The 14,390-nt window shown below is 36.8% G+C and overlaps 1 protein-coding gene across 1 annotated transcript in view; it reads left to right on the top strand.

Annotated features, from left to right (window-relative positions):
* MEOX2 (mesenchyme homeobox 2) overlaps positions 1-4,247 on the top strand; it is a 63,870-nt gene extending 59,623 nt beyond the window's left edge. Inside the window, exon 3 of the mRNA XM_065884005.1 lies at positions 2,844-4,247. Coding sequence (XP_065740077.1) covers positions 2,844-3,068 — 225 coding nt within the window. The 3' untranslated portion in view covers positions 3,069-4,247. The remainder of the gene's footprint in view (positions 1-2,843) is intronic.
* Positions 4,248-14,390: the final 10,143 nt, after the last annotated feature.

Below are 14,390 nucleotides of genomic sequence, written 5' to 3' on the forward strand. Positions count from 1 at the left end.
TCTATAAAATAGGAATCATATAGGAAAAAATTTGAGTATTTGAAAAATGCATATATAGCACCTATCAGTATAGGGGCTTAGCCCTAGGTAGATATGTGATTAAAAATCACAGCTTGTCATTTGGCTATTAAGTAATAATAATACAAGAACACCAATCAGCTTGTTTTTATTCAGTCTATTTTACTACATATTCTGCGTTTCTAAGCAATCTTTTCCTACATTTTCTTATTTTTGATTGTTAAATGGATTAATATATGTATGGATAATGTAAGATACAAGATTTTAATTATGGCCTGATAGAACAGTGAAAATCCAGAGTTGAGAAATGACTTGGTTTAAATGTTTTTTGGTGCCAGCAGCTGAGAAAACTGTACAAATTTTGATGGAGTATTGTGATTTGAAGACCACTAAAATAAGTACATCTTTAGAAATGTAATATGTTTCTCTTTACTTTCTCTTTAGCACTCTGCATTTACAGAAATTGAGATTGTTTCTAAAATGAAAATGGAGAATATTCAAAATATTCCTGGAGTAGAATAAAACAGAACTATCTCTGCCAGATATAAAGACTTACTATGAAATTATAATAATTAAGACTGCGGTTTTGTCAAAAGGATATAATGAATGAGTGCTTCAATAAAGCTATGTGTAAATGGAAACTTGATGTATGACAAAGTTGAAAACAATAATTTATGGAAAAAGGGTGGACTATTTGTTAAATGGTCGTGGAATAAAGTAAATTTAGAAATTTTCTTTGCAGTATATACTAAAATCAGTACGTCATGGATTGAGCACTCCAATTTGAAATGCAAACCTTAAAACTTTTAGAAGACAAAGAAGAATATCTTAATGGTCTCAGAAGAAAGAAAGACAACATGAAAAAGATAGCCATAAGAGAAACAATTGATAAATTTGAATATAATAAATTTTAGAGTTTCTGATCATCAAAAGATACTCTAAGGAAAGGAAATGGACACACTATAAATTGAGAGACTATAGTAACAGCCATATAACCACAAAGCATTAAATTAGCATTCAGAACATATTTTAAGAGTCCATAAGGAATGAAATTAAATCCAAAAACAACTCAGTGTAACCCAAAGATGTGGAGGCATTTCACAAAAGAAGAGATACAAATAGGCCATAAACACTTAAAGATGCCGTACTTCATAGTAATCAGGAAATGCAAACTAAGATGGTGTGATAACATTTATAGTCATTATGTTGGAAAAAAACTGACTGATAACTCCAAATATTGACAAAGATGTGGACTGGTAAGAACTCTTACACCCCGGACTGTGGGGGGGGGGGCGTTAAATTGATGAAGCTTTAGAAAATAATTTTTCTGTATTATCCTGTTAAATTCAACATTCATACACCCTGTGTATGATGGCAACTCCTGAGTGTATACTCAGAGAAGTTCTATCACATGTTTATCATGACACAAATGCAAGAATATTTATAACAGCATCATTTATAATGGAAAAAAACAAGTTGTTCAAGTGTCCATGAACAGGAGAATGGGTACACTGTGATATATTCACACAATGAAATCGTATACAGTCATGAAAAATGAATGAATGCAGTCCCTTGAATCAACATGGATAAGGCAAGAAGGCTATAGTTAAAAACATTCCATTTCGATAAATCTAAAAGACAGGCGAAATTAAACAGTACTCTTTAGGGTCACATGTAGTGAAAAAAGCTGTTGTCTCTGTTTATTTCTTTGTTTCAAATAAGGGCTTGGGGATGATAAACACAAAATTCAGTCTTGTGGTAACTTTGAGTGGGGTAGACAGAGAAATGCAATGTAAAAGGAATAGTTAGCCTAATAAGAATATACAGTGATGAGAAGTGCAGCAGGAAAGGAAGTCAGTTCCTCCTAAACAAGAAGGTGAAACGATGCCATTAATTATTATGGTTGTGGTCATGGATGGTCATTTAATGCATGTCTCTACAAAGCTGATGAGACTAACATAATATACAATCTCTGTATTAGCAATTAACAAGTATCAGTGAAAATTTTGGATCTCGATCGTGTTTTGAGGAAATCATTGGAATCACATATATGTAAAGTAAAATAAAAGTACTAAGGGCAGAAAAAAAAGCATAGTTCAAAAGAAGATGGATTCACTCTGAGGTGGAATGGTCAGGTAAAGCTTTGGGAATGCAGCCGTGGACTGCAGCGGCACAGAATGACCTTCCAGATGTAGCTTCATCAGTAGCTCCCTGAGCTTTTTTTTGCGGTACGCGGACCTCTCACTGTTGTGGCCTCTCCCGTTGCGGAACACAGGTTCCAGACGCGCAGGCTCAGCGGCCATGGCTCACGGGCCCAGCCGATGTGGGATCTTCCCGGACTGGGGCACGAACCCGTGTCCCCTGCATCGGCAGGCGGACTCTCAACTACTGAGCCACCAGGGAGGCCCTCCCTGAGCATTTTTTAAATGGGTTCAGGAATTGACAGCCCGGGGCTGGAGGAGGGCTGTTGTTTGACCCAGACAATTATTAAATGTTAGTTCTAATTCACAGAAACTCTTTATAAAGCTAAATACCTTTGAACCACCTAAAATGATAGAGTACTTTCCCATCTATTTTTTATACTGTATGTCATAAAACGTGAAATATAGTCCTTGGTACCTTCTCAAAGTTTTAGAATTATTCTCATGAACATGGGACATGATTAAATTCAATGTTGATTTATTTTCATATTCACTCTTTCATAGTGTGTTTGTATAAGCCTTTGAAAAGCTACTTTTTTCACTGATGACCAAAAAGGAAGAATAAAATGGTCCATTTAACTTTCTTTCGTGCTTTCTTTTGTTTGCTCCCTTTCTTCGTTAAAGGTGAAAGTCTGGTTCCAGAACAGGCGAATGAAGTGGAAGAGAGTAAAAGGAGGACAGCAAGGAGCTGCTGCTCGAGAAAAGGAACTGGTGAATGTGAAAAAAGGAACACTTCTCCCTTCAGAGCTTTCGGGAATCGGTGCAGCCACTCTCCAACAAACAGGGGACTCTCTAGCGAATGAAGACAGCCACGACAGTGACCACAGCTCAGAGCATGCACACTTATGATATACACGGAGGGGATCAGCTCCATTCTCAGGAAAGAAATGTTGTGATGGCAAGCCTTCTTCGAACATCGTTTACACAGAGAGATGACTAGGACCGTGATTTTTAATATTATTAAATTCAGCCATCTCGAGTCTGTTTCTCATGATATATAGAGGGTTTACACTAAGTGCCACTTATTAAAGATTCTACTACAGTGAAGATGGAGGTGAACTTGCTTTGAATATTGCAGACGTGTTGGTCCTGTGTATGACAGTGAGCAGCTTTGTGTTTGCTTTTGCTTGCACTGAAAATTAAATTGCTATCAAGAGCAAACTATGAGACATGTGCATTGAAGGTGCCTCCAGAGTGAAGATGCAGAAGGTGCATTTGCTCTGAACATTCCAGATGTCCGAGGTCATGTGTGTGACAGTGGGCAGGTATTTGCTCTTGCTTGCACTGACAATTACACTACTATCAAGAATAAACCATGAGACATTTTATCCTGAACAGCCACAGTGCCTGAAATCACTCTTAAGTGGATTAAAAAATGTATTTTAACTCTGTATATATTACCCTTAAGTCATTTTACTGTCTTCACTAAGTTTAGCAATGCATTCGTATTAGCTGATGAAAATAGGCACTCACAATGACAGCCAGAGCCAGCTTCTTGTCTTTTTATACATTTTGTCATCCCAGAAACAGTCAGCACATGCTTACTTGTGTTTGAGTAGAGAAAAATACATTAGAGTCTGATAGGACATATTCTTGTACCACAGACAAAACAAATCTTATGTTGCATTTTCTATCAACTGCTGCTAATACATTATTATAAAACTTACCTAGCTCCTCAATTCTTCCTATCATATAGCTTGGAAAAAAAATTTAGGATCATAGGCAAATCAGTTACTTGCAGAAAGAGCTTTGTATGACAGACATTGTCTGATTTTATTTCTATAAAATGTTAGCTGTTGTGAATATGATTTAATTAACAAGAAAAAGGGTTCCCCCCTGATTGGCCATGGTAGACAAGTTGCAAAACAAAATTGATTCCTCAAGTTGGTAGAAGGTAAAATTCTGAATGTTTTCAAATTAAATTCAGTAAAAACACATTATTTTTTCATATATGATGTATTCATGCAGAACAACAATCTTTGTATTTTGTAAAAAAAAAGTGTTTAATAAATGATCCTTTGTAAATAACTTTGGTCTCCCTACAGTGATTTCCTAAATGTTTACAGGTTTTCATGATAATGCTGAAGTGCCAATTCGTCTGCACTTGTGTAAATCCAGATGATCATAATTAGTGAATCATCTACATTTTTTAAATTTCTGAACTTTTTTATTACTGAAAAAAATCCTTGTGTAATAAAAAAGCATCTGAGAATAGGCATGTGGTAAGCCATTTCCCTGATTTGAAGAATATGCCAAATAGATTTCTTTGTATGTTTTATGAAATCAAAGACAAAAGTGGGAGAAAAAGTAATATTATTCACCACAATGTGAGAAACAACACAGTCATACATTTTTGAGCTTATGTATAAATAGAGATGAATTATCCAGTGATTGTTTCTAAGTAAAAATACCCAGAGTTGTTGATGTGAAAATAAGCTAATCAGAATTCTTAGTCCTAGTGGACATTACCAATATAAGAAGTCAAGCATTATGTTAACTTAATGTACTTTGTATCATGCATGATCGCACATACATTGGATATCTACATCCTACTTAATAACTTTATAACACTGTTTTTCTTGTGTCCCATATTTTAACCAAAAATATTTTGAAATATCCAGCAGTTCCCTCATCCCCTAATTAATTAGAAATAAAAATAAAGAACACTAATCCGTAAAAATTTCCAAAAACCTCATTATTGGATTTCATTTGCTTTAGAATGGTGAGACTGACAAAAAAATAGATTTGGTTAATTTTAATTTGCTTAGTCTAGCATGATATATACAGAGTATTCAAGAAATAGAATAATTAGATTGTTCATATCACATTTTTCCCTTTGTGTAATAAATTTTATCACGGCAGTTAGCAATATTTCTAAATTAATTTTTGGAGGGAGGCAATTCAGATTAACATCTTCCAGGCATAAAACAGATACTCTTCTATCAATTACTTGAATGAATACAAAGTATATTTGTACTGATGACATCTACTTGGGTGGACTGACTTTTCTTACTTTGGATTTAAATTCAAAACATCTTGACAGAGAAGTGGGAAGATAAAAAAATCCAATTGAGTTCTATAGGGACAAAGTGGAGAATATTTCATTTCAGCAGGAAAATAATCTCCAGTAATAAGAGGAAAGGACAGCTGAAAAGCAGCTAAAATGAGAGCTAAGGGCTGTGGCCAAATAGAAAGATATGAGAATTACCACTTAGCGTGATAAATGAAGTAGGAAAAAGTGATTCTGAATAGATATGACATTTAGGAAATGTGAAGCATTTGTATTGTGGACCATTCCTTTATTAGAGAATCATAAGCTATTCTAAAATGATGAAGTGAAATTTGACTCTGGAGAACGTTAAGAATCACTAGGCAGAAGAGGCCACTGGCTGACCAAAAGGGGGCAGCATTTTATTCACAGTGGATTAAAGTGATCCACCATATAAGATGCTGGAACACATTAGCAAAATGATGACACACTGACAGGTAAACAAGCAGGCTAGGTTAATTTTAATTGGAAGAACTTACTGTCTTTTTGGAGTATTTTTGTATTCTCTTATCTTAAAAGTGGTGCTTAAGTTTGCTAGACAGTGACTCAACATCCTTGTAGAATTAAAATCCCATAAGGAAACTTCAGATATTCTCACGTACTATCGGGTTTAATTTACTCCAGAAATGACAAAATCTAAAAGAACTTTATTTGTTTTGATTCTACTCTGGGATCCTGGCTTGCCGTGGTATCTTTTCACATAATGCCCTTTTCATATAATTCTGTGTCAGAGCTTGAAGCTCCATGGAACTTTATAATAGCATGAAAGCACCTTTCTCTGAAAATAGTATGGAATCATGGTTAGAGTGATTTTTCCCACAGGATTTAGAGGGATGAACACTACAAAGTTTTTCCAAAAGCTGATCCACATACTTTTACCTCATTAGTAATATGATCCCAATTATCTCTTACTTCCCATATTTACCTAGGGTTGTCAACCTATATTTTCCCCTTCATAGACCTGAGAACTGAGTTTGCCATTTTGTTGTTTTTTTAAGCAAACTAAATGCACTTAAAATTATCCCACCCACAGTTTTAGTACACTCTTGAATGACATTACATAAAATAAACGTGAGAATGACTTGTGACATTCAATAAGGGCTTTCCTTAGGATAATAGAATGAGATTAGAGGGTGGATAGAAAAGTGAAGTAAATTATAAAAATATATATTTTATGTTTCTAATGCTACTGGTTTTCAAGAACATTTTTAAAATTACTGGCATATTTATAATGGCAAACGCTAATTTTCTTCTGAGAGAAGTTTAGAGAAAACTATAGAGCTAAAATAAAATCAGAAACAAGATAGTAGCTATCCTAAGTTAGTGACTAGAAAGCTTTACTGTAAAACGTGTTCACCTTAATTTCTAAATATATTTAGGCGGGTGAATTTTAAGAATAAGTCACTTATACCACGGCCTATTTTCTAATAAAACGGTATTAACATAATTCAGTTAATATTCAAGGTGAGTGGTATTTAGATTACAATGCAATGTTTAAACTATCAAATACAAATACATAATTGGTATAGTTATTTGAACCATTGGGGAATAATTGTATTTTCTTGTTAGCTCCTTTTGTTGCATTCCTTCAGTAAAAAGCAATCTGTAAGTAAAAACAAATTCAGAGCTATTATGAATTCAGCATTTAGTTTGATATTCTAAACACTTCAAATCTTATGAGCATTAGAAATCTGCAGGATCGATCTGCAAATACTGTTATAAAAGTGGGCTTTTTTATTATGTTTTCATTTTCCCTAAATATGCCTGAAGCTAACCGGAATATTGAAGAACAGTCCTTTTCATGGGTACCTCAACATTTCTGCTTTTAGCTCTTATAAAATAGCACTAGAGGTAGTGGACAAAGGAACAAAAACGGCCCCAGAAAAAGATGGCTACACCAAACTCTGAAAAACCTAAAAAATATGTACTTCAGGACATAAATATGGCTTTTCTTTATCTAATTCCCTATTTTATCTAAATTCCCTATTTTAAATACTCTCATCTTGACATTTAAAATGGTTAAATATATCGAGTACATTTAACAGAGTAAACATTTTTTTTTTTTCTTTTATATCTTTTTTTCTCCATAATAGCTACTAACTTTTATTCAAACCCAGCTTCAAACCGTGGTCAAGAAAAAACTCAAGAAAAATGTTTACTGGGTTACAATATATTCAGCCAGCTCAGTGAACCCCCTTTAAGATATTGGTCACTTTTGTGTCAAGATGATTCTCAGAAACACTTTCCAATGGAGAATGAATTTGTAAATATAAATTATTGTCACATCCACTTCATGTAAGGGATGATATAGTGATTTAGTATATAGTAATATCAAGTTTAGGCTATAATTTATATTTCTGCCTTTTATGAACTAAATGCACTGACACAAACATGTATTTGCTTTAAATGAAAGAGAAATCACAATGTTAAGGAACAATTACACTATCCTAAAAGTATTAAACATACATTGCATTCTTGCATACATGTTAATAATATTGGTAGTTGAAAACATTAAATATTATTTTTATATTTAGTACACATGTTAACTTTAAAAATATATCATTACTTGCTCAGTTTGATGAAACGTTAGACCCACACTATACGTTTAAAGCCAGACTACTAATCCTAGGTAAATTATTTGCTTGGCTTTCACTTTCTTTAGGGCAGAGTTCAATTTTCTTTGGATTTGCCAACACTGGGATATAGTAATTTTTCATGACATCAGGCCTGTAAAGTGTAAGAGAATGTTTAAGTGTTTAAAAACATTGAAAAAGTGGACAGAGAACATTTTATCTAAAGTGATAAAATTGAAAAAGACTTCTTCAATTGGTCAATAGAAAAAGATAAAGTAACTCATGATATTAGAAATTTTATAAAAGTAGCATCAACTCAACTTCTTTTAGAATTCATTAGATATTCTTTTCGAATTTGCCTCTCGGACCACCACAAGTTTTGGCAAATTTTGGCTCTGTGGAAAGATGCAATTTTAGCTGATGTCAAAGAATGATGATGGACAAGATCTATCAATTGTATCTAAACGAAATACTTACTGAATGTCATACCACTCATGAGGTTAGAGTCAGAACATTTATAAGGAGACTTTGTCTTATTAGAATGTTCAGTCTGACAACAGACCACAAGTCAGATTGATTAAATGAAAAGATGCTTAATTGTGACCATACTCTTATCTGGTAGCCTCGTGAAGATTCTATCAGCATCTTTACTGTTACCCTGATTACTAAAATGTACTATTGACATAGAAATTGTGCCAGCCTCTTTAACTAGATTTAGGCTTACTTGTTGGCAATATTCAAATTATGTGTAGATGTTTTCTTAGGAGAGATGCTGTCTGCATGTTCTTGGAATATATATGGGTAACAGGAACTTTAATTTACATTACACAAAATTTTAGAAAATATTTTTCAGTAAAAATGTATATTTTGAGTAATAGTTGAAAGAGCATACATGCTGCTCTGTAAGCTGTTTGTTTTGTTTTGGTTTGGTTTTAATAATATAAGCATATTTAATACCTAAATAGTATTCCCTTATGTGGATGTAGTATGCAATATTGAATAAATCCTTTATTAGTGATTATTTACTCCCCCTCCCCCAAATTTTCCCTAAACAATATTGAAATGAACTTCTTTTTACATTCCTCTTTGCAAAATCTAATTTTTCCCATGAAGGGATTTTTATAGGAAGTAGATTATTTGGGACAAGGAGGTGTGCTCATTGCTAGGAATTTTTGTACACATTGCCGATTTCCCGCCTAAAAATACCAATTTACACACCTACCTATGCTTATGAAAGTTATTCTTTTCCAAACAGCATTTGAATTCTAGGTGGTTCTCTGGGCAGAAGGACAGAAGAATGCAGTGGTCCTATGCTAAAGCCACTTACAAACTATTTAGGGAAATTTAACACATGAAAATAGTTGTCCTCATTTCCATTCCTCTTCTGCTATAATCAGTTCTCCACACTGCGGCCAGAGTGGTCCCTTTAAAATGCAAATCAGATTAGTAAATGGTTCATGGTGACTGCAAATGTAAAATTTCAAGCGAAAGCTGTAGTCCATAATGTAACATTTGTAGATGTTTTTAAAAGGCAAATCAGATCATGTCCCTCCTTTGCGTACAATACTCCAGTGGCTCAGAATAAAAACCAAAACCTTCACCTGGGCCTCAAGACAGGCAAATCTGGCCACAAACTGCTGACTTGTCTGCCAATACTTTCTCTGCACGGCCTGAGCTCCAACCACTCTTGGCTTCCTGCCTACCCTTGACCACGCTGAGTTCATGCCTCTCTCATTCAGGCCTCGCATTCCCCAACCCCTCTGCCTGGAATGCTCTTTCACCACATAGGTCTCGGACTTACTCCCTCATTTCCTTTAGGCTTCCACTTCCTTATATAGGCAATCCCTGATCTTAAATGAAAGGGCACCACCTGTCACATTCTACCCCTTTAAGTAGTATTGTTTTTTCCTTTTTAGCTGTTAGGTAGGTATCTACTGATTTTTTTCCCCTTATTGATTGCAGACTTTCTGGGAGCAAGGACGTTGTGCATTGGGCTCATTACTCTGTCTCTAGTACGTTGAACTGTCCTTGGAAGCCCGACCACCAGCCCATATCCTGAATCTGTGGGAATTAGAAAAGGGCACTCCAGCCTCAAAATATCAGAATGCCATGCTCAGTGAGCAGAGTGTGCGTTGTAAAACTGCAATGGTAATTGTGAAGTAAATGACATGCCCTGGCGGTGAGCAACGCATGATTTGCGCAATTATAAACATCGATCCTGTGCTTGAAAGGTTATATTACTGAACCAAGTTCCTTTGCCCTGTGAGCGGCAAGCCAAATGCTGAGAAGCCAAGGTTTGCAACCAAGAAAGAGTTTATTCACAAGGCAGCCAAGCAAGAAAACAGAGAACAAGTCTTAGACCCGCCTCCGTGGAGGCAAGGGGGTTGGGATATTTATGGGCTGCGCCTGGTGGTCCTAAGCTGGCGAAAGGTGATTGGAAGCGGGGAGAGGTGAGGTAATCTGCGGAGGCGTATTCCGTAACTGCGGAATTGCAGCTGCGTATTCAAAATGGAGGCGCTTAGAACAGGAGTCCCCAAACTCCAGGCCGGGGACCGCTACCGGCACCGTTCCACGGCCTTTGAGGAACCGGCTGCACAGCAGGAGGTGGGCAGCAGGTGAGCCAGGGAAGCTTCATCTGCAGCTCCCCAGCGCTCCCCAGCGCTCCCCATCGCTCCCATTACCGCCTGACCACCCCTCCCCCACCCCTGTCTGTGGAAAATTTTTCTTCCACGAAAACGGTCCCTGGTGCCAAAAAGGTTGGGGACCGCTGGCTTAGAAGGATCTGAGGGTGGAGTTTTCCAGTCCTCAGACTTCAAAAGGCCATTCATCTGCACAGGTCCAGTTTTAGGGTCGGTGGGCCCAACCGGCCTTAGCGGGCTCGCACTGGACGAGAGCTGACTCCAAGTTCCTGTAAAACAACTGGGGTACTTGAAGCTGGGAAGGCAGGCAATGAAAGAGAGGGAAAGAAAAAGATAAAATATCGCCAGCTTCCTCAGTGAAGGCCCTTTACAAGCAGAGGGGTTTTGACAAGCTGTTCCCATATCTGTTGCTCTTCAGGACAAGCTCTAGAGTTCCCCTTAGCCGTCGGCTTCTGTTAAGTCCGTGGGGCATGGTTTCAGTTGTAGCAAGCAATAAATATTTGTTGAATTAATTCATGAGTGAAATGACATGACATCCATTTAAAGATATACCTGTAGATCCAAATTCGTTGTAAAATGGAGCTCTGGAACATTTTCTTAATGGGCAGTACATGGGTGTCACAAGCCAAAGCAAAAATTTGTTTATAGTCTTTGAAATTGTACTAATAATATACCAAGTCGGATGAGAATAAATAGGAAGAAAAGTTAAGGAGAATAGGCTTTAACAGATGTTCATTTATAGTTGGAGAGAAAAGGGAAAAATTTCCTTCTGCTCAGGTGCCTGTCCTGAAATTCTCACAATTTTTTTTGCAGACAGTTTGGCTGGTTTCCAAACATACATCATTGCTTGTCTGGTATGAGGAATGCCATCTGTGCAGTATGGAAATCCTTCTTTAAAAATGGACTGCTAATTGTACTCCGGGCAGGTGCTGTTAAAGTGAAATCAGGGGTCAAGCTTACAGTGGTCTAAAATGACTATGCTATGTTGAAAAAGAATGGCATTACCATATTGTAAGATGGAATTTAAGCATGGCATGTAAGCATTCCATTTTGGGGGTGTTGTAAAGGTCAGATTGCATAGCAAAGCTGTAAAACTTTCAAACTACTTCCACCATCAACAATGGAATAAAGCTTTACTTTAAATCAAGGATATAGGCTACATCAAAGTTATATATTTCCTCACTAAAATATCTTTCCAATTATAGTTTTTTCTGAAAATTACATGAAGGAGGAACTGAAAAGTATGACTACTGATTCCAAAATAAATAAATTAATTTTGTAAAATTAGTCAAAATTAGTTTTTCATAGTTATTAAATAGAACCCATTTTATTATTGGAATAAATAGACTCAGTGGAGTCTTTTTTAGCCCTCTGCAGGGCAAAATAAGCAATTTATTTTCCTTAAAAGTATTAATTAAATAGAATTATTATAGGCTATCACAGTTATTTTACTACATATTCATGATGACACACTCACCTGATACTATGCTAATTCGTATAATGCAAGATAGAAAAACCTCTCAGGCAAATTTTAAAGTATGAATATAGATTTGTCTTCTCCAATAAAAAGTCATCATCATTATAAACTCTAACTTCGTTAATGCTTATGGTGTGTGACCTTTCCTATCCGCGTTATGGTTAATGTGTTATACCGTTTAATCCCTACAGGAGCTCTGTAAGAGTCCAGTATTGTTCTAGGCTACAGATGAGATAATTGAAGCTTAGCAAGTTAAAGCATCTTGCCTAAACCCATACACCACTAAATGGGGCTTATAGTCAAATCTGTTGAACCCCAAAGCCTGTGTTTTGACCACTCCAAAAATAGTCTCTTCATAAAGCAAGCATATTAGGTAGAAGGATTTCCCTTATTAGCCCATCTAATCGCAAAGGAAATGTCCCCAGCAGAGCAAAATATTGTAACTTACATAACCACTTGATATCAGCTAAAATTTCAGCCACTGTAGCCAAGGCAAACAGAGCTACAAACAGGGAGTTTAAAAGGCCCCTCCTTTACCATGAATCTAGTGGGTCTGTTAAAGCCAAGAGACTTAAAGCAGGAAGCTTATTCTTCTATCCAATTCCAATTAGCTCTGTTATCTTGTTTTGTTACCGAGTCCAAGCTCGTACTGCTCGCCACAGGACAGGCCACTAAATAGACTAGTTAGTGGGGCAAGGAACAGCAACTTTATTCAGAAAGCCAGCAGACCAAGAAGATGGTGGATTAATGTCCCAAAGAACCATCTACCCGAGTAATAATTCAGGCTTCTTTTATACAAAAAGGCAGTGCAGGAGCACCGTGGCTGGTTGTTAACAAATTTCTTGGTGCAGGAATCCTTTGTTCTGGCAGCTGTCCATGTAGGTCTGCTCACAATGTTCCTGTAAACCTCCAGCAAGACAATTGTTATTTTCTGCTCTGCAACTTTTTATAAAGGTCAGAGCCTTGAGAATGGGCTATCTTGCATATTTCTGGCTATAGGCAATACTCTCTTAGATGCAGAGCCAGCGTGACCAAGCACAGGCAACAGAGCACAAGGGTTAGAGCTAAAGGAATAGATCCAATACGGAGTCAGATTTATTCTTCTCTGTCACAGTTTCTCATCTTGCAATGGATTCGAATTATCAAATAAGACTTGGAAAGTTGTTACTGCCAGACACTGGGTTTTGAACAGAACTGGAAGCTTAAGTATCAGAGGAGAATCCAGAAAAATGATAAAAAGTCATTTGGAGCTGTTAAAACATAAACTGAGGTATATTAAAAGTTTTAAGAGTTTGAGCAAAAAGTGATTCCGATTGGGCAGCAGCAAACCAGAAGTGGTTAGGATCCCACTGCAGACAGGAGCTTGAGGAGAGACTTATGTAGAGAAAGTTTGGAAGCAAAGTAAGAAGATTATTGATTGGCTGTAGCTTATATCCTAGTTGGCTGTTTGTAATCGGTTGTCCTTAGCATTTTAATTTCATGTCCTTGAGGCACTTATAGGCTTAGATTTTGGTTTGCTTACATTGGCTGCCATGGCATTAGAGCCCCCTCAGTCTAATTAATGAAACTAATTACCTTTACATGATAAATCTCTGCATTACAGCAGGATTTAGTTCATTAAAGTGTGTTAAAAACAAGACAACAGGCCCAAAATTGAGTTGCTTATGCTAAATCCCACGTCATCAAACCAAGACTTAATTAATGTTTTCGCTCTCCCAGAAAATGAATCTTCAGTCCTTCAAGGATCACCTGATCGGTACTCGTTAGGTAATCTGTCGATTAGGTAACAGATCTTTGCCATCCCCTAAAGGAAAGTAACTTTGTAATAACCAACCCACTTCTTTGTCAGTATAACTTTCTTGTTCCTGCTCCCTTCTGCCTATAAAGGTTTTTCATTTCCTACATGTCCTCAGAGCTCAGGTTGGAATTGATTTTTACTCAAATAAATACTTAAATTTAATATGCCTCAGTTTATCTTTTAACAGTCCTGGAGTTGGAAGAGGGAACTGAAGAGACCCCCAACGGCCCCAGGAGCAGTGAGCCAGCAGGTGAAGGTACCTGTCGAGCCCCTTCAGTTCACTGTTTTCTTGCTGCCTTTGGAGGTGGGGAGTAAGTCCCTCTCCCATCGTAGCACTGCAGCTTTTGCATCACGAGCTTTCAGACTTGGAGCATTTCTGGGTCTGGGGTAGGGCTGGGTCTGCCTGGGTCCAGTGTGAGGTTTCAGGTGGGTAAAATTTTGCTTTAAAACTGCACGAGCGGGTTAACTTTACCGAAGATCATCTTGAATTACAGTGGCCACAGTGGAGAACTTTTAACCTAGGTTAGCTTATCCATTTACCAGGTGCTCTAAAGAAAAAGGGGTCTCAGCCAAACGTTCACCATAAAGGATAGAGGGAAATTACTTTTCCTTCTCCACAGTTTCTGGTGACCAGG

Source organism: Phocoena phocoena, chromosome 9 (genome assembly GCF_963924675.1).
Source record: "Phocoena phocoena chromosome 9, mPhoPho1.1, whole genome shotgun sequence".
Lineage (NCBI taxonomy): Eukaryota > Metazoa > Chordata > Mammalia > Artiodactyla > Phocoenidae > Phocoena > Phocoena phocoena.